Source organism: Doryrhamphus excisus, chromosome 3, assembly GCF_030265055.1.
Source record: "Doryrhamphus excisus isolate RoL2022-K1 chromosome 3, RoL_Dexc_1.0, whole genome shotgun sequence".
Classification (NCBI taxonomy): domain Eukaryota; kingdom Metazoa; phylum Chordata; class Actinopteri; order Syngnathiformes; family Syngnathidae; genus Doryrhamphus; species Doryrhamphus excisus.
In genome coordinates, this window is record NC_080468.1 from 5,698,682 (window position 1) to 5,726,077 (window position 27,396).

General features: G+C 37.9%; 2 protein-coding genes across 3 annotated transcripts in view; both read left to right on the forward strand.

Moving 5' to 3' along the window:
• LOC131125285 (pre-B-cell leukemia transcription factor 1) overlaps nt 1–7,310 on the forward strand; it is a 68,397-nt gene extending 61,087 nt beyond the window's left edge. For both annotated transcript variants that reach the window (XM_058066690.1, XM_058066689.1), the window contains 2 exons: nt 2,151–2,240; nt 6,547–7,310. In XM_058066690.1, coding sequence (XP_057922673.1) covers nt 2,151–2,197 — 47 coding nt within the window. In that variant the 3' untranslated portion in view covers nt 2,198–2,240; nt 6,547–7,310. The remainder of the gene's footprint in view (nt 1–2,150; nt 2,241–6,546) is intronic.
• Nucleotides 7,311–14,337: 7,027 nt separating this feature from the next.
• Nucleotides 14,338–26,576, forward strand: prtfdc1b (phosphoribosyl transferase domain containing 1b). Its single transcript, XM_058068794.1, has 9 exons — nt 14,338–14,538; nt 14,702–14,808; nt 17,735–17,918; nt 18,084–18,149; nt 20,862–20,879; nt 22,846–22,928; nt 24,273–24,319; nt 24,439–24,515; nt 24,594–26,576. Exons 1-9 carry the CDS (start codon nt 14,491–14,493, stop codon nt 24,639–24,641), a joined length of 678 nt encoding a protein of 225 aa, XP_057924777.1. The 5' UTR covers nt 14,338–14,490; the 3' UTR covers nt 24,642–26,576.
• Nucleotides 26,577–27,396: the final 820 nt, after the last annotated feature.

Below are 27,396 nucleotides of genomic sequence, written 5' to 3' on the forward strand. Positions count from 1 at the left end.
GCTCTGCCAAAAGCTGCAAAGTACCTTGCAGAACACGAAAATGGCAGTTTTCCAGTGCAACTTTCACAACTACAGAGAGATGTAGAGATGCTTGATATTGGATTTCTTACCGAGTTCCAATATAGTTCCAACTGATACCGATATAGGCATCAGCTATTCCCTCTACGTAATGTCACTTCACGTACTGAATGCTTTTGTTTACAGTGATGCCACTGGATCGATAAAGTATCATATGTATTTTAAACATTTTGTCTCAACAAAAAATGAAACTTGGAAATAATTTCACACCAAGGACATCCTGAGCTACCAAGCTTGTTGCTGAAGGGGGGTGTCATCACTCATTATTTGTTCACTCGATATTAAGTGAGCAAATCGGAGGATTTCTTCCTGTCATCCACACAAAGAGTGACCTGGCAACAAAGGGCCTACACTTTTTGGGGTATTTTGCCCATCATTCCCAATCATTATGTGTAACATGAACACATATTTCTTTCCATTTTCTGTGCATTATAACACGAGATAACGACTTAATTTGAGCTAGCTAACAATGCTGTCATTGGGATACACCTATTTTGACTATGAATCCCTCTAAAAAAAACCTCTAACAATGTTCCGTCGTTTCATATACATGTTGTGATCAGCTATTAACACTAATAATTATACTAATAATAATGTGTAATAGTTTTTTGAAAAGGTATTTTTCAGAAAAGTATGACTGAATATTAATAACAGAAATAGTTTTGTCGCTAGAAGGTATAAAACCTCTTTATGACCTTCAAAAGATTGTTTGTGACTAGTCACCTTTATAGGGTTGCACAGTGGATGAGTGGTTAGTGCACAGGCCACACAGCTAGGAGACCCATATTCGATTCCCTCCTCGGGCATCTCTCTGGGTTTTGTCCAGGTACTCGGGTTTCCTCCCACATTCCAAATACATGCCCCGCATTTCGCCCAAAGACAACTGGGATAGGCTCCAGCACGTCCTCGACCCTCATGAGGATAAGCGATAGAAAATGAATAAATGACTAGTCACCTTTATACTCTTATTACTTAATAAAGTAGACATAAGCAATAATAACACACCGTTAGCATTTGGAAAGTCCTTTGCTGTAGCATCTAGGACATAATGTAGGTTGATCGGATGCCTTTCAAAAAGATTGGCATGAAGCTATTATTCATCGTCTCTGTGATGCAGGACAGCCAGTCTAACGTTAATCTGCCATATATAGACGTACTGCTACCTTTGTTTACACCACACTGCACCGCTTATGTGCAGGATACGGGATCTCAAGTGACACAATGGATGGCTAACTCTTTAACAAAACTGCAGCGTTGTATTTATTCTAAACTTGGGTTTAGAAATTGAGTTGGGAAGGAAGGACAAAGTAAGAAGCCAAAAAGATACCACAGCAACATGGAATGGGGGGGCCTTTTTTTCCACTATGTCATCCAGGACTATTCATCCATGGCTGACTTAATGCAGTTAAACGGGACCAATTGTGCTTTTTTTCCACTTTTCTGACCTATATATGTATGTTGTTACTATGTTGTATTATCGTGTGAAAGATACCAAAGCATGAGATAATGAGGTTTGCGCATTTAGAAGTGAATTTGGGTGCTAGTTTTTACCATCTTAACACCAACTTTTTGTGACGTCACTTAGAGCCACTCGGCTGCACTCTTTTGTCGAAGATTTTTCACCGTGTTAGCACGGAGCAATCGCTTCCAGGACATGTTTGTTTGGGTGAGGGAAAGAGGCAAGCATCAGGCAGAAATGGTTGGAGTTCCTAATTCCCAGCCAGCAAGAGAAAAATATGGGAAGCATATTAAAAGCGAAAAAGCAGTGTCATCTTATATTAATGCTGTGTTATATTCAGGTGGATACGCTCGTGTGTTATTTAAAGGTAGACGATGGATTCATCCAAATATTCTATTATCATGTCCTTTTACTTGTTATCAAGCTTGTACACACGGCCAAATCACTGATTATGTTTGTAGCATTTTCCTGTTTACTGTACCCTTTTCCTATCACACTGACCTTTTCTCATGCACGGACTGTCTTTGTTATCCAGACCTTTTGTCTGACCTGAGCTTTTTCTCCCCCCCCACTCCCACCCCCCCACTACACACACACACTTCCATTGTTCCAGGTGGATACCCTTCGCCATGTTATCAGCCAGACCGGCGGATACAGTGACAGCCTCGCCGCCAGCCAGATGTACAGTCCACAGGGCATCAACGTAAGTACGCCTGCATTGTGACGATTGCGTGCCACCGTATTTTGTCTCAGTTGAGCTGTTGTCCAGCCAGTCGACCCCCAACTGACTCCCCCTCCCACTTTTGTCTCTCCGGCCGTGCCCTGGCTGGCAGGCAATGAGGCACCTACCGGCCTGAGTTGGCTGGACACGCTCCGAGTCTGTCGGGGGATATTAGCGTTAGCACGGCACCTGCAGTGGACAGGAACAAGGACACAGGTGTCATCCTATGACAACAATGCTCTTCTGCCTTGTGCGGCATAGTCACCACCTCCAAACATAACCTTCACCTCCAAAAGTGGCTTCACATTTGGTGATTATCTCTATTGGGTTTGTTTGTGGAGAGTATGGAGGGTTGAAAAGTCTACCCTGTGTTCTCAAATGCAGAAATATAACCATGCAATGATGAAAATAATATTATTTGTTTGTTTCGGGGCGGCACGGCGGTCTAGTGGTTAGCGTGCAGACCTCACAGCTAGGAGACCAGGGTTCAATTCCACCCTCGGCCATCTCTGTGTGGAGTTTGCATGTTCTCCTCGCGCATGCGTGGGTTTTCTCCGGGTACTCCGGTTTCCTCCCACATTCCGCAAACAAAGCATTATTAGAGCCCTGTAGACATGACAAAACACGACTATAGTCACATTTTTTATTTACAACATATTGCGCAACTGCAGGGTCTTGAGACACATGCTAACTCGCAAACTAGAGAGCTAGCGACCTAAACGGTAGCCTCCAAGTTATTTCCTTTAAACTTAAAAAAGCCAAAAACTTACCACTTCCACATGGATAGGGAGGATAACTATTAACAGTTATTTAACCTTTAACATGAACATTAATCAAACGTAATAATTTTTTCTGGGTACATGATACCATACAGCATCCATATCAAACTTGCGCCGGCCGCACTAACATTAAACTTTCATATCAAGGCGGGGGCCTCAAACTAGTGTCTTGCGGGCCACATTTGGCCCATGGGCTGCGTGTTTGAGACCCTTGTTCTACAGTATAAAACTGGAGCGCGCTGCTTTTTGTTGTTGCAAAAAATCTGGTCAAAGATTCTCCATCAGTCAAGGCAAGGACGACTGCTGTTTTTGAGCACCTTCTGCAAAAGTCCTTGCCAAGGATCATCTAGATCCCTACAAATGATTGTATAGATTGAATAGTCTTATTTTTGACTACTTTACACAACTTCTGAAGCAATCTGTGCATACGTATGTAGGTTTGTATTTGTGTTTATTGTAGTTCTTACTGTAAGTACCAAATAAGTCACGGTGCCTGTTTCTAGGTCTCGTTTTACTGGGCCGGGCTGGGCTGGGTATGGCGGTGCAGGCGACACTGGAGGCGGTGTGTTAACATGTATATCCATAGCGACAGGCTGCGCGGGCTTGAACAGAATCAATACGACAGTCGCAGGGACAGAGGGAGCGGGGCTTTGGGCTAACAGTCCAAGCACATTGGCCCGATCATTCATCTACACAAACAGCCACACTGACAAGGCTGCAACAAGCCCTCGCGCGCTATAATAACAACATGCATGCATGGAGATCAGTGCCATGTGCAACAGGAGTCCCTCTGCTTTTACCCCCCCACCCACCCAAACACATATACACACACACACACACACGCACATTATTATTTACAAATCATACCAATAAAAGTAGACATTTTTAGATCAAAATATGTTCAACCTCAAACTAAGTGGCTGTGGCTTCGGCAATGTGTTGAAATGTGGATGAAAAGCTACAGTTCATACAGAACAAAGTGTGTTATTTGTCTGAAAGAGCTATACAGCGTAGTATACAACCTTTTGGGGGAAAAAAAAAGCCTGAAGGTAGTTTAAAAAATCCAAACAAGGATGATAGTTGGAGATGACATATCATGTCCTTGCTCATTTGATGCTCTGTGAGCCCAAAGAAAACATGCATCTGCTGGAGATATTTTATTTATTTACAGATAATAATCAAATATATACAGTCGTAAACAAGCTGCATTTGAATCCTTTGCATGTGAATGATCATTTCCTATATTTATGTTTCATTTTATTTCATGTTAATATAATTAATTCAGTTGTTTTATAATACTAATATATAGTATTTTATAGTACTTTATAATACTAATGATCATGACTCCCTCAACATTATCAGGATTTTTTAATGTAAAAAAAATACATATAATCTTGGAAAAAAAAGTAAATAAATAATGTGCATTTTATTTCAATTTGACGTTGATGATGTTTTGCTCCCTCGTCAGTTCTTCACCTCTTCTCCTTCATACATGACAATCCTTCCCCCGCAAATTGCTGGTGGGCGTCGCCACTCCCAAGAAAGCTTGAAATGTTTTGTCCCCCCCCCCACCTACTCCCCTCCTCCTCCACTGGCTTAGGAATGACATGACAGACGCTCTTTGCTCTAAATAACAGGCTTTGGCAAATAAGCGGCTGCCGAAAAGCACGTTCTGGCTTAATAGCGTTGAAATTGCAATTTATGTCCCTAATGGAACTTGGCCAACCTTTGAGACAATAATGTATTCTTTTATTTGGAAGTATATGAATGCTAAGCATTTTGCTGCTTTTTACATTCTCAAATGATGTCCAGTGACAGTGATATTTTAATGAAGGAGCACTCCTCGATGCATATATTCTATTTTTGTCATCATATTTTACATTGTCTTAATGCCAGATTGTCTTTGTGTTCATTCCTAAGACGCTCATGATGTTATGTGTTGGTTTTTATTATATTTATTTTATATTTCATATTTACTGATATATATTCCTGCTGAATTCACACAATTTGCTGTGTGACTGAATCATTCGATCTTTCAATTCTACAGAAGAGACATGGTACGTGGTTCCCAACCCAATGGTTACAGGTCCAATTCCTGTATGTGCATACATGCTGTATAAAATGTAGTGCTGTCTTGTGAAATGTAATCAAGTTAATCACATGTCTACTTTGTGATTAATCATGATTAATCACACATTTACCCTGGACTTAATGAAGTCGATTTTATCTACGGAATTACTATGATTGGCTTGAATTTAGTTTGGAGTATGCTGTTTGAATGAAGAAATGTTTAACAAAGCAGCATTTCTAAACTATACAGCTATACCGTGTCTTTATTTAGTGGGCAATGTGATAAAGCAAGGTGGTACTTCTGACTCGTGCTTTGATGAAAAGGCAATTCATCATTGCAATATGTACACACAACTTTGATTTTATGCAGACTTCCATTAGGTCGTCTTTGAAACTGAAATTTCCCGTAAATCAGACCTGGGTCTTTCTCCATTTGCCCTTTCACCTTTCAACACAAGGAATGTAAACATCCTCACAGGAGGACTACAGGGTCACGTTGTGGTCATGTGTTTCGATTTTTAGATTAATCACCGCCACATGTAGACTAATCGGACTGATGGTTCTGATTATATCATTACAGTATAACAAAACCTTTTTCATACTGTGATTGTAGTCTTGTTAAAAAAAAATTGCAATATTACGAAATACTGTATATCCAATGCTAATAAAACAACTTAATTCTTGTAAAAATTAAAAATAAAATAATCTTTTTATAATTTTTTTTATCATTCCAATTTCTTTTCTCATATTATGACTTTACTCATAAATTTGAAACTCTTTTGTAATATTGCTATTACAGCAGTTGTAACACCACAGCTTTTTTCCTGACTTGTTTCTTGTTATATTATACTTTTTTCCCAAAAATGTTCTTCTTTTCATCTTTGTAATTTTTTATTTGTTTTTTTAAGACATTTATTTAATTACAACTACTTGCTCTTGTTTTGTCACATTTTATTTTACAAAATACCATAACATATTTTCTCTTTTTTTATATTTAAATTACTTTGTAACATGTTTCTTCATGATTCCAACTTTTTTCTTACGATATTGTTTATCTATGAGCAAAGCCTGTCATTTTTTCATATCACTTAATTATTGTAAAATTACGAATTGTTTTTATTATATCATTATTAATTCCAATTTTTCTCATGACTTTCCACTCATTTTTCCTCAAATAGTACTTCTACTAATACTGTAATATTTTTTAATAATAACTCTATCTTTTTGACATTACTCTTTTAGTAATTTTTCATGATACTAATGAACAAGTTTAAAAAAAAATCGACCACATTTCGAGGAGGATTTGAAATTTGTAAGCTTGGCTCTTTTTTTCCCTGGCTTATGAAATGACGTGAACAAGGCGATAAACCACACAACATTCTACCATGGACGAAGTAGTGCAAAACTGACAATATCTTTCTGTGTGTTTTGTTTTCCAGACAAATGGCGGCTGGCAAGATGCTCCGACCCCTTCATCAGTGACATCACCCACAGAAGGACCCGGAAGCGTTCATTCGGATACCTCCAACTGAATACATCCACCTGTGCGCCGTCAACCTGTATGGAAAACCAGAACTGACCTTTACAGTATTAAACAAAGGAGTTCACAATGCCGCTGTGCGCAGAGGTACTGTTGAAAAAGCCGAATTGACAAAAAGCAAATAGTATTTCCTCTGCTTGTAACCTTTGGACATTTGGGATACAAACAATGAAATTGTAAAGAATCAGTCGAGAGGTTTGTACAGAGTTCTATTCCGAGGGCTGGGCTTACTTATTATTATTATTATTATTATTATTATTATTATTATTATTATGGTCACATGTTTCCACTTCCAGTGACAAATGTTCCAATAAATAAATCAAAGTTTTAATGGTCGTTCTACCTCTCAGCCACTCAAAAGTAGAACAACATCAGTGACCGGGATTTGTTTTGTAAAAAATGAAAGTCGTCTTTGGAGCAAGAGGCACATCTTCTTACTTATTCTACATTTTGTTGTCTCTCACCTATTCTATCCTATGGTACGCCATTTTAGACTAATATTGCTCAGTTGTTTACAATGTGTGCTTGATAAAAAAAAAATGTCCATCCTTCCCTGTGTCTCCGGCGTCTTTTAACCCAGTTGTGTCGGGACATTTTGACCTCTAAGGTAACCCCTGTGAAGTATGCTATCTGTAAAACAATAAAGAAATACTTGTCATCACATTATGGGACAAGCCTGACGTCATTCATGAAGGTGGAGGACACCCTCCATCCAGGTAGGAGCTACAGTTCTTCTCTTTGCTTTTATGGTCGGGATGAAGAAATCCATGAGATAATCCACTCAACATACTTTTCATAGGAAATAGTCTCCATGTATACAAAACCACTGGGCAGCTGTATCCCTTCTGTATGTCTCCATATTGTAGTGACCAAGTACAACATTTCGGAAAAATCCAATTGAAATGGCTCCTCTACAATCCTCTTTGGACAGTATGAAGGAGTACGACGTCAGCACTGGAAGAGATAAAAATAACTGTACGATTAATAGTTACCTCACAAGTCTGGATTTTTCTCATAATATTATGACTTTACTCATACCTTTATTTCATATTTACTCATACGTTTATTCACCTAAAATTACAGCTTTTTTTTCTTGTCATGGTCGAATTTTTTTTCATGTAACATTATGCCTGTTTGACATAAAAGTACATTTTTTAAATTACTATTAAAACATTACTTTTTCATCATAAGATTCAGACTTCTTTCTCATAATTTCATGACTTTACTTTGATAAAATGACCCCTGTTTTTTTTGTAAAATTACTTGTTAAAGCAACTTCATTTTTGTAAAATTGCAACTTTACCTGCATAAAATGACCACTTTTGAGGTAAAATTACAATTTTAAGATAAAATTATGATGTTTCACATTTTAAAAAAAGTCATAAAAATTAAAAAAAAATTGTAATAATATAGTATACTTTATAATATTAGAACTAGATTACTACTTTTTGTAAATTATGACTTGTCATAATGTCATAGTATTACCGCTTTTTGTGAAATTGTGACTTTATGCTTCATAAAATTATGACTTTTTTGTTTTTTTTCATCTAAAAATGTAATTTCCCTCTAAATATTGCAACTTAAGTCTATTATATTAATACTTTTGTCCTGTAATGTAACTTTATTCTCGTGAAATTACCTTTTTTTGTGTTACTATCACTATTTTTTATGTGACTTTCTCTCTGAGAAATGTCTATACTAACATATTGATAAATTGGTCGCATTATTATATTTTTATAATTGAAATTGATTCTAGGAACACGATTAAACAGGTTTCTGATGATGCAAAAAATGCTGATGTAACCAAAAGAGTAACATATGGTACCCTCATCACAGTAACTCCATCCTGTTTGTGAAATATTTCTAACCTTTTTAACCCCCTCAAGGCTGTGACGTTTCAGTCCAAACGACAGAAAAGAAAGTTCGTCAAGGACATCTCTAACTGGGTTTGCGTTTGACGACACGAGCCACAATCTATTTAAACGGGGAAGTCATTATGCTAATGGCTTTGTACACATCCACAACACAGCTCCATGCAGACATGCTCGCCGTGAAAGAACCAATTTGCCCAAAGCGCTGTGTTGTGAAAAAGACAAAAACATACATACATGCATACATACATACGGTAAACGGTACAATCTCTTCTTTTCCACTTCTTCTTTTAGTAAGCCTCGCACCAAAATACGTACATCTCTATGTACATTTGATGGCCTGCTTCTATCAGACTGATTTCTTGACGTTGGAACAGCACTGAAAAAAGGCATTATACGTCCGATTCTGTGTTATGTGTTTTCTAACTTTGTAACCTTCTTTCTAGGCCGTGTTTTTTATGTTGTGTGACCCGTTTTGTGGTATTTATTATTGTTTATTATTATTACTATATGCTTTTTCTAGGATATTCCTTTTTTTGCTTCACCTACACTCATAATTAGCTCTTAACCGTTGTTCAAAACTTGCTTTGTCCTCCACACGTAAAAAAAATAACATGTGATACAACAGCACGCTGTCATACACGGCATGTCATATTATTGTGCTGCCTTAGAAGGATAACTCTAAAATAAGCCAAGGTCATATTTGGGAAGTTTCATTACAATTACTCCTGTCTGGCTCCATGGCATTTCTTTTTGCATTTCAGTTAGCATATATGGTAGTGGCTTTCTATGTTTTACTTTTAAAGGGGACCTATTATGCACATTTTCCCATCCTTTGTATTGAGTTATGGACTCTTATAGAGCAGTTATACACAATAACCCACACTGGAAACCTTTCAGATTTTGCAGGATCTGCACCTATTACAACTGTATTTCCTTCCTCACACGCCCAAAGTGCTTCCTAACTATGAACCATATAAGGAAGTCCACCCCTCTGTGACATCACAAAGGAACGGTTTTACCACGCCTTTTGAAACCGAGCGTTTTGAGCCAATCCAAACTTCTTTCAGGGCTCACTTCAAAATGCACAAACCTCATTATCTGAAACATTGCCGTCGTTTTAACACGAGAATACAACATTCTAACTACATTTATTGGTCAGAAAAGTGGAAAAAGCATAATAGGTCCCTTTAAGAACATGACAAAGTTAACACTGATATCCAATACACGGAATTACATTATTTTTTTCCAATTTTTTTGCTGAAACAAAATCCATCCATCCATTTTCTATGGCGCTTATCCTCACTAGGATATGCTGGAGCCTATCCCAGCTGATTTTGGGTGAGAGGCAGGGTACAAAAAATAATATTTTTAATGCAAATACAATTACCTATCTTTTAAATGATGGCATATTTCTCTATTGTATCCAAAATTCAAGTCCAAAAAGATAAGAGAAAAGTAAATAAGTTATGACTTAAGTTATAATTTTTATTTATATTTTTAATTTATCTTTTAAATACATATATTTAATTGTATTGTTCCATTTTTTTTAACAGTTTTATAGACAACAATTAGATATTTTAAAAACTACAATAGCACTTAGTTGACTCGAGAACTTGTTCATCATTATTTTAATAACTAGAGCAGTACTTAGTGGCGTGCAGACCTCCACCAAGGTTCAATAATCCTAATTTGAAAGAAGAACCTGCATAGATAGCAATTAATTTCATCTTTCCTTAAGATCAAAGAAATTATTCCCTGATAGATTTTTGTCTTGGGAAACACCAAATGAAGACATACGATAAACTCCTCTGTGAACCTAATAAAAGTTAAGTATAGTAACAATTACCAGATTGTCTCCGAAATGACTTCATTCTAGAGTGCAGGACCTCCATCGAGGCCAAACAATCATCGATACGGAAGTCGGGTCGTTGGGTAGTTTTAGCATATAACCCTGCTGACAAACACAATGAAATGAAAGCATCGTAACATGAGCACACCACAATAATGTCCACGTCCTTGCCAGATTGTCCCCTAAAATACTCCCACCCAACAAGAGCTCTGACATTATCCGGCAGGACAGTCGCTGGCGTGTCGGACAGAATTACTTTCAGCGCAAGTGAATATTCATAATTGGGCCGGCGAAAGCGGTGAGGGGAGAAGGTAGCAGTCGCCGCTGAAGTCTGCAGACGCTCACAGGCCTTGACTGCTGAGTGAGTGTGAAATGCCAGAGCCAGACTGCTGGACTGCGCCCTCGGGGGGGATAGGAGGAGGTCTGCTCACACCGCCGCGGCATGGCCATCAAAAACAATGTGACAAGGCCTCGTCCCAAAACGACTTCTGACCTGCGTGCGCCATCGCTCACCACAAACACACACTTCGGCGTTTGTGTCACAGTAACATCCATCACTAACTAAACACCTTCATATACTTTTACACTGTGAAATAACATCATACACCGCATATATTATACTACTGTACTACTACTAATATCGTGGTTCAATTGCCGCTCCCTCACTCTGAATTATTAATAATTCTAAATTCATTATTTCATGAATGATCACTATTACGTGGTTGACTATGGAGTATTATTAGGGAAAAATTACAGAAAGACAAAAGTATATGTATATTATGTAGTATTCTACATTAGATTACTTTCACATTGCATGTTGTCAGCCATGGCATGTCCGACATGATAGAGTGAAAGAAGTTCTCCTCCCGTTCAGTGTGGAAGTGGTAGGATTTTTTTTCTTTCCAATGCATCTTAAACCCTTTAATCAGTTTAGAATACAGTAAATATAAATTGGAGGCTAACTAGTTAGCTCGCTCGCTTGGTAATGTTAAAAGCCATGGCTGTCTCTTGTGTCCTTGTATGAGTATAAAGGTGACTATAGGAGTGCTATTTCATGTCCACATGGCTCTAATAATGTTGAAATGTGTATTTAAAAAGTCACAAACAAGTTTTTTCATGTTCTTATTACAAAATAATTACTAAGTGGTTAGCATGCAGGTCTCACAGCTAGGAGATCCGAGTTCAATTCCACCCTTGGCCATCTCTGTGTGGAGTTTGCATGTTCTCTCCATGTGTGGGTTTTCTCCGGGTACTCCGGTTTCCTCCCACATTCCAAAAACATGCTAGGTTAATTGGCGACTCCAAATTGTCCATAGGTATGAATGTGAGTGTGAATGGTTGTTTGTCTATATGTGCCCTGTGATTGGCTGGCCACCAGTCCAGGGTGTACTCCACCTCTTGCCTGAAGCTGGGATAGGCTCCAGCACCCCCGCGACCCTTGCGGTAGAAAATGAATGAATGAATTCATACTGATGCATGGTCGCCGAGTGGTTAGCACGCAGTTGTTCCCGTGTGTGCATGGGTTTTCTCCGGGTACCCCAGTTTCCTCCCACATTCCAAAAACATGCTAGGTTAATTAGCAACTCCAAATTCTCCGTAGGTATGAATGTGAGTGTGAAACACTACTTTAGCACAAGTTTTATTTGCTGTTATTTTGTCTATTTTGGGTAATATGAGTGTAAAGTCATTTAAAATCATTACATTGCACTGATGAGACAATAGTCACCACAGGAAAAAACAACTGCTAATGTGAGTCTGTTATCGTCTAATTATGTCTTATTTTTTCCGATGATATCTACTATATTGGGTAATACAAAAGTAAAGGTGACAATAGGGGTGTTATTTCATGTTTAGAGGGCTCTAATAATGTTAAAAATGTATTTAGAAAATTGTAAACAGGCTTTCTGTGCCTTCACGACAAAAATATTCCAATTATTAAAACGTGTCATATTTTTATTATTATCGTGTTATTTCCTATGAAATGATAGGCCATATTGTTTCATTCCAGTCCTGTAGCTCCATCTCCTGAATATGACTCATCACTGCACTAACTGGCCTGCTGATACCAGTGGACTGTCATGGCAAAAATAACCTACATTTAATGAATTATTGTTTGGTTCCCAATCTGTTGATATACAAAATGACGGGTGAATCGGTTGTGCCGTTGTGGTGTAGTTTCGATGCAGGGATGAACGCTTAAGTTTGTATTGTAGTTAAAGGTTAAAATTGTGATCAAACTTGGCACGCCGGATAAAAATTCTACCTCCTTGATGGATTTTGTCACTTTAGCTTTAACACCTCCTCATCCCTCCGGGAGATGGCACTATAAACACATCAGATGGAAATCTAATGTTGACACCTGCCATCCTTGCATGTCATATAATTACAGCTGCCGCCATGGATGAGGAGGAGGAGGAGGAGGAAGAGCAGACACCTTGTCTCTGCATCTCAACAGCATCCAGCAGATTCCAGCATGGTGATGTTGATGGTGATGATGGCGAAATGAGTGCCACTGATGATCCCCTGGGTGGTACTCATTCACATCATCTCTCTCTCTCTCTCTCTCTCTCTCTCTCTCTCTCTCTCGTTGGCTGTCAGTAAATCCAAATGAGGTACAAAACAGGCACCACATAAGCCGAGTATTCCTTTTCTGTCCACAAGGTGGCAATGTTACAACAGCGTGATGTATAGGATTTACTAAGCCAAAACACACGAATAGGTTATATATAAGTCAGCAACTCTTTTGGTTTATCACTGTTACCTGATATTTATATAATTAAAATTTAAAAAAAGTGGAATAATTTATTAGCTATATTATGCATTTATTGGTCATTTAAATATTAAATATTTGCTTAGCTCATAAGTGCATGATACAAAAGTGGGTGTACAAGCTTTGTTACAAATTCTGCTTTTTAAATGTTTTGTCCTTCTCATAAAAACAAATTAAAAAAAGAATATACAATATACTATCTTTTTTATTATTTTCATAACAAAAAAATTTAATAAAATTTTTCTTTAGACTGTGCGGGTGTACTCAGTGTTTTCAGTATAGTGGTTTTAACAACAGTTATGCTAAATCAAACATTTCTTATTACTGTAATATTAAATAGTAATTTTATATATTTTTTTAAACTAAGCAATAATTATACAAATGAAATATTAAATTAATACAATAGAAGAATAAATATGGAAAGTACACATATACATATATGTATACATATAAAATACACAGATGAGCAAAAATATATACAGCAAACACAAAAACTATGTGGATTATCCTCATAAATCAACAGAAAGATGGAGGTGACATTTTGATTAATATATTGTCATATGGCCTGCCCGGAGTGTTTTGGAAATCAAAGAAAATACAGCTGGAATAGGTGCAGATTCTGGAAGCTCTAGAAGGCTCTGTGCTGGTTATGTGTAGCTACACTATAGGAGTCCACAACACAATACAAAGGGCCCAAAATGAGCATAATAGGTCCCTATTAATGTAAAGCCGTAGGCCAGTAACGTCAAAGCCGAGGTTTCATTACATGTGGCCGACGAAATCCTGTAAATAATGTGTCAATCATACACTTCACCCTTTCCCCTCTAAAGTAGTGTTCTCTCCTTTTCACAGACAGATTGTATTTCCTGCAGGCTCTTCTCGACCTTAATATTATCTGAAATATTATCTTTTTTCTTACGAAAAATAAATAATTGAGTGTCTGCTTGTTACCTTGACATTCTCACTTCATCAGTAATGTGTCAGTAAGTCATAATATCACGTGGTTATATTAATACATTTATAGTTACAAATGGGCCTATGAGGGCAGCTGTTACTGCGACGTGGCCCTCAATGAAGCCAACCCCGCCTTCGATTGTTTAAATATATGTCACGAATAACCTCACATTAGTTGTTTATTTGCAGTCGAAGGCTAAGTGTCCCTCTCGCGGCCGTTAGGCGGTATTACACCTCCTGTACGTAGCTGCTGTGAGTGTTATGGGAGTCAATCAAACGAGCCAGCATTCCTTCAATCCCCTTTACGCTCCTCCTCTCTCCTCAGTGTGCTACATTCTCCACTAAAGCTTGCATGACCACTTTGTGGAGTGGTGGCACCGTAGGGGGGAAGACAACATGGCAGACACCGCGCTCCAAACCGAGGGAGGAAGCGGCGGGATTGTGGTAATAAGTAAAAGTAGAATGGAAGTCGTTTCGACTGTATTTCCCCCACATGTAATTGCTTGGCGGTTTGTGTCTCAGGCTGCAAGCTTTATGGCTCGGCAAGCACGCTAAGAAGTTTTACAACTTGCAACAATGGCTATATAAGTGTTTGTTTTGCTTTTAGATCGACGATGACTGGCCAGGTTACAGTTTAGAACTCTTCAGCTATCCCGCTCACTACGCAGGGGATCTGGAATGTGTCGTCGTTCCACATGGAGTCATCATGGACAGGTACATGAACACTTTTCATCAACTTACCAAAACAAACAAAAGAAAAACTTCAAAAGTAACTGCTCTATTACATTAATGCATAATACTTACCGCTTAGCATTGTACTGGTGGAAATGTAGCATCATGTTCACTGAGTGTACAGTCACATGCACTGTACACTGTACAGTGGGTCCATGCATGCTGACAAATGTACATGGTAAACCAATCAGGGACATTCAACTGGCTGCCCTCAAGCTAAATCTGACCCAGGAATAATACCAACCTGGCCCATAAATACAGTTCAAATCTTGGTCCAGAACTTCAGTCATTTCAAAAGACATTGACAGAACATTGTGTTCTATGGCTAGATAAACATGGAACTTATCAAAAGAAAGATTAGACTCTCCTCTTTTGTTTCCATCTTTTCCCGTTCTTTAGTAATCAGCAGTAGAGCATAGGTAAGTTTCGGGAAAATATCAGTTCCAAACAAGAAAAGCAGCTTTTTGGGAAAAGATACATTTCAAGCATAACTTTCACTTAGAAGTTTAGCCGTATATCCATCTAGTTTCTGTACTGCTTAAAACCCATGCACACACGGCACGGGGAGAACATGCAAACCTGGGAATCGAACCCAGGTCTGGCCTTCACGCTCTAAACAACTATACCACAACATAAACAAACAAAAAAAGTGTTGTTTTACAAATACAACGCCACAAACTAAACTCCCTGTCTGAACACATTACAATTCTGCCCGTTGTGGCTGTTTTTATGGCTTCAAACTGATCTAACAGTGACCTCTTTTAGTGTGCAGTTGTGTCATCACCTCTTTTTTTCCTCTTGTACAAAAAGACGTATGAAATACGTCTTTGGGATTAGGTGTTGTGGTTTATCAAAATGTATAAATACTGTACATATTTGGTATTGAATGAGTAAAAAAAACACCAAAACACAAACAGACGACCAGCGTTTTTGCAATATTCAAATAGTCCAAAATGCTGGTCAGATATCTTCTTGAGGAAATACTTAAAGGGATAGTTTGTATTTTTTGACATGAAGTTGTATGACAATCCCCATCAGCAGTGTAGTGAATCTCTCGTCCCTTGAGCCGAGTTCTGGCAGGTTTTCATTAAGTAGCTCCGGATAGTTGCTCTTAACTTGAGCGTTTCACAAAACCGTCTATGTTATTTTCTGTGTTCGTATCACTGCATGCTACGCTTGACCATTATTGTGTGTGTGTTCCCGTGTTTACATGCACGGAGAAGACCGCTGCAACATGAGAAACTTACAATCTTAATGCCATTTTCTGTCAGGTATTCAACAATGCGCTACGGGTTGTTTTCTTGCTACGCAGTCAGATTGTTGAGCACCATTGCTGCTGAGGATAGATGTAGTGAAACCTCATTCTTATAGATTCTTAAAGGATCTTAAAGGGTTGTATAACAAAAAGGTCAAGTGGCAGACCCAAGAAAACACAGGATGGTCCCACACAGTGATTGTCCTGTTGGAAAAGCCAGTCATTACCACATAGACGAGGGCCTTCGGTCATGAGGGATGCCCCCTGCATCATCTTCACATAGCCATCTGCCGTTTGACACCCCCGCACAACTGGAAGCTGTATTGTTCTATTGAAGGAAAAATGCACCCCAGATCACTATGCTGTGTGGAAATATCTCAGGTGGGATTTCCTTGGAAGCTATCAGGACCACTTCAGGTCAACGTCCCATGTTTGGTGTTTGAGGGTTATTCGTTGTGGACTGAACTTGGCACCAGTCACAACATTCAATAGGGTCGAAGATCTTTCCGTGTTTTGATGGACAGCCAATTGGATCCTCCGGCTCAGGGACAGTGACATTTTATATGTAACTCTCAGGATGTTTGAAGAAGTTTGAAATGATAAAATGTCTTACTGAGTCCAACCTCAGCAGCAATGACGCGCTTCCAGAGGTCTTTCTCATGCAGCTCAACAATTCCACTGCATTCAAAGAGAGAACACATTTTTTTGCTTTTGCTATCATGACGGTGTGAATTCATAACAGACTTTGAATCCACATTTTTGCTAATATTTAGTCTTCTAAAGGCTGTGGTCCCAAGTCCCAAAGATCTACATTAAATATAGAGAATATATCTATTTTGTATAGTTATAAATATAGGTATTTGTGTACATTGTACATGTATGTCAGTGATGCACACGCTTTTTCAGCAAGTTCCAAGTCAAAATAGTACTGGTTTAATTGATGTTGAACATGCATACATTGGAAGACATTACATAGTACAATTCACAATTCCACATCTCCAAAAAGGAGTAAGAAGAAGTAAATCTCATTTGCATTAATAAATTTTCACTTCAGCATGTTCACTTTACAGATTCTGAAATAACATGAGAAAATAAGGCAGTATAACAATAGTTTTTTATATCAATATGAATTAATTATCTAACTCCTATAAGAAATATATAATAAATAATGAAGAAAGTTAATATTTGACAGCCTGTGATTGGCTGGTGACCGGTCCAGGGTGTACCTTGCCACTTGCCCGAGGTCAGCTGGGATAGGCTCCAGCATACCCCCTGCGACCCTATTCAAGAGAAGTGGCATAGAAAATGGATGGATGGACATTTTTAATCACTTTTCCCGAACATAATTTAAAAAAAAATTTTAATTGCAGCATTATTCTGTTTTTTATACTATGACTCTTATTTTAATATTATATATTATCATCTTTCCTCTTGTAAAATGATTGCTCTTTTCCCCCCATTTTTGCTGTTTTTTTTACATTTTCTTTTTAATCGCTGAGGGCCAATAAAACACAGCCCCAAGACCACACTTTGGACACCCCGACATAGAAGATTTTGCATAATAAACAATACAAAGAATAGATTGACGCCTTGTTTTTTACATTGTTTGACAATTGCTCCAGCGTGTAAACCCTGTGCTTTTTGTTTTCCTAGAACGGAACGTCTCGCTCGAGACATCATGGATGACCTTGGGGACCATGACATCGTGGTCCTGTGTGTGCTAAAAGGGGGCTACCAGTTCTGTGCAGACCTGGTAGACAAGATCAAGGTACTGAGCTGCAGCTCAGACCACACTATCCCCATGAGGGTCCACTTTATTCGTCTCAAAAGCTACCTGGTGAGCCTTTTTAAAAAAAATAGCGTATAATGTAGCATTTCATGTTGTCCCGTGGTGGGCATTTCATGGCCGAGTGCAACAGTAGTGTCTTTGTGTACTTCTCTTTGTGTAGTGTTGTTAAATGAGCGATGACAACATCTGAATATTTCCCGGCTTTTTCTTCAGAATGACCAGTCGACAGAAGATCTTCACATACTTGGAGCCGAGGACCTGTCATTTTTACAAGGAAAGGTAATGCATGAATATTCTTAAAATACAAAATATCATGTAATAACAGCTACCTGCCTCAAGAGGGCAGCATTTCCTCTCTGCAGGAACCATTTATTGTTGATAACAGACTTGTCTTGATAATAAAAGTGACATAATACTATAGCTGTTTTTCCTCTCTCCTTGGGTAAATTAAATCAATTCTTCTATGTTTTTCAGTGGAGGCAAAACAGTAAAAGGGAGGGTATCACAGTGTTTTGTTTTGCTAGAAGCTTGTCAGAATGCATACCATATTGAATTGTGTGTGTGTGTGTCTGTGTGTGACTTCTGGCTGTTTTGTGCAAGGACGACTTAGATAAGGAAAATATGCATGTCTGGGCTCCCTCATGTGGTGTTAAAGAATTGAAAGTATCTAGTAGCATTGAAATATTTATTTATTGGGCGAATTGATCAAAAATGTGAAAAATGTTAGTCATGGTCTTTGAGCCAGTTTTTAATAATACAATTTTTCATGATAATTATCACATATAGTGTAGTGGAACCCCAGTGAGCATGCCTGGGCCGTTGCCGTGTTTTTTGGTTAACATAAAAAAAGGATTCCAAAATGTGATTGTTCCCAAAGGTGTGGCAGTGAGATGAACACAGACACCGCCTTTGTGTTTTGTCATGACTTATTTCTTGAATTCAATTGTGTTTTTCTTCATTTAATGTTGGCACTTGCAATTTTCCTTACTATTGACTTGAAGAAATACCTCATGATAACACAGGTAGGTGGTGTCTGTGTTGATCTCGATGCCATATTGTGTCATATCGTCCATGTAGGTAAAAGTAACCTTAAATGTTCATTTATCCCTTTCATATTTATATGCATTTTGAATAGTTCTATGCATGTAAAACTTTAATTGTAGAAATGTAAAAACATGATTTGCGTTAACATATTTGGCTTTCTGGAATAGATTGATTGGATTTACAAATTTTGATTCGGTTATTATACATTTTGGGTAGAGTCAGACCTTCTGGAACTAATTCATGATGCAACTTGCGGTCTGCAAGCCAAATCTGACCCATGAATACCATCACACTGACCCGCAATGTTCAGTACAAAACTTGGGCTTTAAAAACAGCAGAGCGCCAATATAGAGGATCTTTGATTAGTATTTCTGAAGGAGTTACAGACCACTTCTGTTTTCTAGAGAATCTTTGGTCAGTGGGAAAAAAAAGACTTTCTTCCTGGCGCTAAGTATGCAGGAGGTACAATATTTATTTGTAATGTTGAGCAATGACCATCAAAGACAAATCACAGACATAATATATACACTAACTGTGCCAGGTATATACATATATATAAACCTATTAGAAACTTCACAACTGTTGTGCAAAAAACATTGCTGATAATTTGCTAGCAGGATTACTCCAAAATAAAAAGGAATAAGTAACACTCTTAAAAGTAAGGGGTGGAGAAATGTAGAGGAAAATTAAATATAGATTTATTTTTAGAGGTGAGGCGTAGACTCTGGACATTAATTCATGTTTTCATGAGCAATTCAGTTTAATTCTCATGTGGCATGTAAGAACACAACACTGAGACACATTTAATTTTATCTGCATAGTCTTTATGTGCTTGCGTATGCATGTGTGTGTGTGAGTGTTTGTGTGTGTGGCTGCCGACAGCAGGAGTCAAAGGTTAAAGAGAGTATTCCAAGGTAATACACATCAGCTGATCCAAACACGCAGTACGCCCTATAGACAACCGGGCGTGGCTTAAATGCCTGGAACATGAATTGGTGATGAGGTTGCATGTTTGAGTCATAACCTGCATTGCTCACTTTTGAATGTTTTGTATTTTGAGCGTGCTTATGAAATCCCCCCCACCCCCACCCCCAGCTCCATTTTCTAATGTACTGTAAGACCTATGTTTAGTTTTCCTTTTTAAAATGCAACAGTATTGACCTGGAAGAAGTGAGACAAAACATGTGGGAAGAAGACGGAAGATGACATAATGTTGGTGAAATGACTGCTGAAGTGTGTGGGATTTGATCTTAATCCAGTTCCAGACAGTTGCCCTCTTTGTAATTTGCTGTAAATGTGGCTGACATAAATAATGGCTGCATGCTTGGGTGCATCTTTTGTTTAAAAAGTAGCGTAAACTCAAAACAGCTGGCCTTTTACAGTATGAGCTCTTACATTGTCCTAACTATCTGACCCATATCAATAGTATTCCTGGGTTGATTAGACATTTCAGCTATTTAATATTTGTTTAGACCATCTTTTCATTCATCTTTTAATAATGGCCCAGTGTCCAGCCAATGTTTTTGTCAGCTATCTTTTTGTGTTCCAAATAACATAACTGGATAAAACTTGGGATATGGAAGAACTGATGACATTTTAGGGGTGACCAGATACCTGTCTATTTTGGGAAAAGCTTGTTGCTGGAAAGAGTTTTTTTTTTACAACTAAACAACCTCTGCCCAATCCAAACGTTAACTGACAGGGAAGTTAGCATTAACACATCCAAAATTACACACAGTAAGGAAATTAGTCCAAAACATTCACTTAAGTCCAGAAATAATGTTATATAGAATAATGTTTCCTTTTGTTTTCCCATACTGCTTGGCTCATTGTATAATTAGTTCCTGTTAACTATTCAATATGTGCATGATTGAGTACAATATTTGCAGTTAGTGATCTGTCTCTAATTGTTTTCTTTCCCTGCTTGTCTCCACCCGCCCCCATTAGAACGTACTGATTGTGGAGGTGAGTCAACCATGTTTTTCCTTCTCTATTTTTCCTACTGTGACTAAGTTCCAGGTCAAGACAAACTAGCTCAAGGGTTCCTCTTTTTAATTACGGTTGGTGCAGTGCATTTAGAGGAAAATGAGAATCATAGATGTTCATTCATACTGGAACTACTCAAGTCATTTTTTTTGGTCTTTCAGTCTGTATTGGGATTAGATCTTTCTCCTCACCGCCAATGGGACAAACTGTGGTGGACAGCTCTTATTTTTAGTAAAACTACAGTAACAGAGTGTTCTTTGTCCACCCAGAGCACAACTGTCAATGGACAAAGAGCCAAAACAGAACCAGGCTCCCTTTGCTTGTAAAATTCCTACTAAAAAATACAAAATAAAAACATAAATACCCACCAAGAATAGTCGAGTAGTCAGTAGGATCCATATCCCCCTGAATATGTAGCATAACTGGTAGGACTGTGGCAAACAGGTTAGCCAGAAGCCAATCAGACTGTGAACTATGTCATTACATACATTCTATGAATGCTAGTACAGTGTAATATGGAAGTGGACGTGTGCAAGGAATCATTGTAAGTGTACATTCAGTGCCCTTGCAATTCAAACTACCTCGGTCTTCCCAGCGTCATCATCAGTGAGTGACATGTTTTTTCCATGTCAACGTGTTTATTGTCCAAGCAGAATCTGTAGTAAATCTGTATTTGATCAAAGTTACTTAAGATTATTCAGATCAACCCACATAGATGTTCGGACTTGTCTGCACCCTTAATCACCAAGCGGTTGCATTTGTGCTAGTTATAATTGGCTGGGCGTCAACTTTATCATTTGCCGCACAGCACCTCCAATTGTACATAAAGCAGTACACTACCATGCGCTGCTGGTTTGATGTCGGTCTAAAAGCTGCATAAGCTCCTCGATAATGCAGCTTGACAAACCCAAAAAGGTGTTTGGACACACTCGACTTCCTGGTGAAACCATAGCAAAACGAAGCAAAGTGGAAAAAACAAGGTATAAAGGCGTAATGTAACTAGAAAAAGCCAAAATGTTGATACTAACATCAAATAAAAACACTAAGATTTGTCTTTAATATTGACAGATGAATTGCCTGTGAGAAAATACAGTATGTGTCACAAACGCCAATTTTGCAACTTTACAGAGTAAAAGATTACATATTAAAGGAAATATTGCATTACAGTAATATGTAATTATTATTATATATACACAATATAACAATAATAATATATATAATAACTGAGGGTTATTTGATTGCAAAAAATGTGGGCAATAATATTGTTTAGTGTCAATTTGTGGGACAATAATGCACCTGCATTGTTTGGTAAATCATTTAAATAAAAAAGTTTGTTTGTATAGGCCATATTTTGTAAATTGAATTAAATTGCACATTGAATTTCTCAATATTCCTCATTGAGAAAGGGTGTAGATCATTCTAGGCATTTTGTCAAAATGTAAAAAAAAAAAATGTGAAAATGTATCCTTTTTCCTGTTCACTTCCCTCTATTATTTCCTGCTAAAAGATACTAATCAAGTCAAACCACTTTAACTCACTATTTGGCTTATTGGATATTTATTTGTAAAGTATACATACATTTAGAAATATATATTTTTTGTTTTATCAATAGCATTTTATGGACACTATTCGAAGAAGAAATAAAGGTGAAGGATACAGTATCAGGTGTACAGTTTGCTGCTGTCATTCCATTTGTTTCTGTGTAATTTACTCAAGTTACCACTACTTTCTAGTACAAGAAGTCAGTTGTGTTTTTCTTCAGAAGCTAGATTTAATTTTAAAGGCTCCTCCAGTTCTAATAGGTCACGTAATAGAAACACAGCTGACTAATTTCTCCCACTTCTTACACTGTGAAATTAATCAGCTCTTTGTCTGGAAATTCCATGTGGGTAATCTTGTGCTTTCTCAATCCTGTTTTCCTGTCTTGCCTGCCTGGGCGACTCAGGGCATTATTGGCACCGGTAAGACCCTGAAGGCTCTCCTGAAGCACGTTGAGGCCTTCAAGCCCAAAATGATCAAAGTTGCCGGGTGAGTTATGACTTTGTGGAAAGCCTAAACAAAAACTTGGTCCACTTTGTGAATCACTCAATGGTTACGTTCACACTCTTTATGTCATCGTTGACATTGCCAAGAAAATGTGACTTGTTAATATGGACGCAAATCATCCGGGAAGTAACATGCATGCCAAGAAGCACATTATCAAACACATTTCCGGAAATCAAGATTACTGCAGTGTATGCACACTGTATTCTCCTTAAGGCATTTGTGGGAATTTCAAAGATTTTGTGTAACGGTAGTCAATATTATCTTAACTAAATGATTCTGCTTAGGGAATTAAGAAGGTAAAAAAAATCTAAATTGACGTGCTGTATGACTGTAGCCAAAATCCGCTGCCATGGTGCGTTCACACTTGACATGATTGGTTTGGTTAAAGGGAACTGTGGTGCATTTGTTCTGCAAGTAGGGTTCGTTTGGTCAAGTGGGAACACAATCAACCAAAACCTGATGAACAGGTGGACAGAGACTGCTTGAGATATGGGTGTCCAATGTGCTTGCGACATATTGTAAAAATACAATTCAATCATTAAGAATACTAAGAAACAAAAGAAAATCACAACAGTGTAATGTAATGAGAAAAACTTTAGCTGTTTATAGCAATAACACGAGTACTAGTACTAATACACCTATTTTTTTCTTTAAGTTTAGATAACTTCTTACCATATGTACATAGAAGTAGTTGTAGCTTGTTGAAAAAACAAACATTAAAGTGGCTCTGCATACAGTTATACCTCATTTATCATGCTTACTTGGTTCCAGACGGGACAATGATAAGTGTATTTCCACGAAGTAGGATTTAATATTAATAAACTGAATATTTTCATAGAGCATAGAAAACTTGTTTAGGACTTTCTAAATAGTGCCCTGCGATTGGCTGGCGACCAGTTCGGGGTGTACCCAGCCTCTCGCCCAAAGACAGCTGGGATAGGCTCCAGCATACCAGCGACCCTTGTGAGGATAAACGGCATAGAATATGGATGGATGGATGGACTTTTGAAATCAGTTTTTTTTATCATTATTAGAGTCAAATCAAAAAAAAAATACCACTTCCACACAGAATGGGAGAACCTTTTTTCACTCTATCATCTTGATATCAAGACCATGGCATGGCTGACTCCAGGCAGTGTAAAGGTAATGTAGTATAACGTCATGTCTCATCAATGTAACATTACTGACACCTAGTGGCCGCGCTTTGACACCCCTGGCATATGTTCTTTATTGCGCAGCCTGAAGGCCCATGATATAAATACCAGCATGAACACTAAGTAAACCGCACAAATCTTAATTTTGGTTGGTTGTTTGTATGTTCCTCAGATTGCTGGTGAAGAGGGTGCCTCACAACACCGCACAACTCCCTCACTGTATGTATATGACCACTTGTATGTTAATGTGCCTCATTAACTTTTACTAAAGCATTTTATTCCACCATTTTTATGCTTGATTCAGTATACTCATGATTTATGGTCATCTTTTATTGCAGACATTGGCTTTGAGATACCCAATCGCTTTGTGGTTGGATACGCTTTGGACTATAATGAGTATTTTAGGGACCTTAACGTAAGTGAGAGGCTTTGCTTTGTTTTTCAACTCCCTCATTATCTTTTCTTTGACCCCTGATTTGTCGTTTCCCTCCAGCATATCTGCGTGATCAGCGAAAGCGGCAAGATGAAATATAAGATATGACGGAAGGAGTCGTCATCTCACACATTTTAGCCCACTTACCGCTGCTGTGGAGACAGTTGTTCTCTGACGTCACTGTTCAACATTCCATATGTGAAGCTCCACTGCCCTGTAATGTGTTGTACAGCTGTGGTGGAATTCCTCATTCCTCATGGAACCTCTAAGGTCGAATATCAAGGTTGGAAATAATATATGCCATAGGAAATCATGTGAATATAAATAATCTTTTTCCAGGGTCCAAATCCTTTATTAACTGAACAGGGAATTTTCAATGTAACATTTTTATCACGCTTAACTGTCAGGCCTTTAATCACGACTGACAGCAACAAAATGCCTCACACGTCTCATTTTGAAACATTCTTACTTGTCACACAAGTGTAAAAAGAAGTTAGCAACTGTATGAGATACTGTACCGTGACTTTGGGTTGTGGACAAATTGCTTTGGAAGAAATACATGGTAGTACACATTTTCTCAAGCTGTTACAATCATTAGACACATACTCAACGATTTTTAGGCAATTAGCCATGAAGTCCCATGCAAAGACATTTTAATTGATGGCGGCCTGTTTTTCCACCCAAATTTCACACTGCATATACTGTACAAAACCTGCATGGGAAATGCTGGAATTCTCTTCCTTTTTGCCTGATATTGTTTTACCTAATGCAATGCAAGTGACTGGTTGTCATAACCTGCATTGATGGAAATGAATCCTCCCTAAATATGAAACTGAATGACGTTTCAAGTTGTAAAACACTAGTACTCTGTCATGAAATGAGTCGTCTAACATTATCATTAGCACCTACTGTATTAAATGTTTCACTTAGTTCTTGGGAGCACAGTGCAGATTTTTCGATATACAGTATAGAGTATGCATTTTGCATTAAAGCCATTAATCGGATCAGCAGTAAACTTACTTGAGCAACTTGTGTTCAGATTGTGCCTCACAACACTCCTGATGTTGCTGTTAGAAGTGGATTTTATCTCTTGATTATTTTCAGTTATATTGTAAAGGAAGTCAGGTCACCTCTCCTGACTAGGAAAACAAAAATAGGTGCCCCACAAATGATCTAAAAGGCACAAAAGAGTCATTTGTGTTGAACTGGTGTGGTCTTTGTATACACTTGACATATGACTCTCAAGCTGGGAACACTGAGTGCTATTCCAACAAAATTGGTTTTCACTCTACGTTTACAGGGATTACGCTGGATTGACACCATGACAATAACATCCACATAAAATACATTATAGAACATACAGTATAAATACATTATGTCATTTGTTTTTACTCATGAAAGTAGAATAGATTTTTTGTATTTAGAGTATCAAGGCATGCCAACGATGCTTAATACCATATATTTAAATTTGGACAACATATTTGCTCCATGTGTTTCTAATGCTTCATGTTGTAAACTAACTATTCCTCTTGTATGAAAAATAAAGTGCAAGAATAACTAACACATAAAAAAGGTACTTTGGTTAAGGTATTTAACATGTTCAGAGGGTATTTATTTTGAATATGTTTTCTTTTTGCCTGGATGTCATACCGTGTATTGTACTTGCGTAAACTGTACTGTAATAGTAGAATTTAACATTACTTATGCAAACTATGCCATATCAATGGATAGTGCATTTACAGCTGCCAGTCAAGATAGATGGTTAGCTATATAAATCATGTACTACTCTGTAATCTTAATGTGCTTTTTTTTTAGGCATGATGGTTATCTAGTTGTAACACAGTTGTCAAAGATGGGAAGTAGCAAATGACATTTACTTGCATAATTGAGTAGTTTTATGTATAATTGTTAGGGCTGTCAACAGACACTCAGTTCAGAGATTTTAACATTACCTTTAAGGAATGTACAATAAAAAATATATGACTATATCATAACTAACTATTACGTTACACTTCTGCATATCTGCCTCCACGCACTAAGACAAAGACTGTATGACAGACAAAAGGGCTCGCTCTCTTCATGCCCTTGTTCTATGGAACACACCTGCTAAGGTGTTGATGCCGATGCACAGAGTGAACTCTCTTCCTGTCTGGGAAGAGATGAGGAAAACCATAGATGCATGCACATGACTGTACATTGAGTCCGACAAAATTATCCAGTTGATTTCCATTTATTGTGTGATGAATTAACTTAGTATCATCCTGGATCTAGTGCCTACGAGATATTGTGACACAAGATCTTGAGAATTTACTTTTTAAAGACGTTCTAAGTTCTTTAGTATGTTTTCTCTTCTTGTACATCAGTAGTTTGTACATAATAGAAGGAACATTTTAAATACATTAAATTTTGAGGCATATACTTTTACTTGAATTATGTTATAACTGTACTTTTGACAATAATTGAGTACTGTGAGAGTTTTATGTACATATAGACAGTGCCAAGCCAGTTTTGTGAAAGTACCCTGCCTGAGCTGACCTCTGCTGCTGCTGCTGCAACAAAAGCCAACCATGGCCAAAAGAAACAGGTGGCCCCTTCTGTTCGACTGAGGATAAAGGGGGACATTTGTCGGTGGGGGCCCTCGAGGACTGGAGCACAGCAAGCCCCTCAGAGTCAGCCAGCTTCACAGAGAAGAGTGCATTTAAATGGCCTGCACAGATTATTGCATTCCTCATGCACTGACATCAACATGCCAACCGGTACTTGGTCACTTTGTCCAGCTTCCTTGTTCAAATGCAACTGTAAATAGAATTATATGCACATGATAAACACTGATCATGTTCGATTAACCCTCTCTGAAATTAAC

Bases quoted from the DNA above. Each gene is read 5' to 3' on its own strand.
- prtfdc1b (XM_058068794.1), top strand. From the start codon at position 14,491: ATGGCAGACACCGCGCTCCAAACCGAGGGAGGAAGCGGCGGGATTGTG. The intron at 17,919-18,083 runs GTGAGCCTTTTT...CTTTTTCTTCAG, and splicing joins TTCGTCTCAAAAGCTACCTG to AATGACCAGTCGACAGAAGA. The intron at 24,516-24,593 runs GTAAGTGAGAGG...GTTTCCCTCCAG, and splicing joins AGTATTTTAGGGACCTTAAC to CATATCTGCGTGATCAGCGA.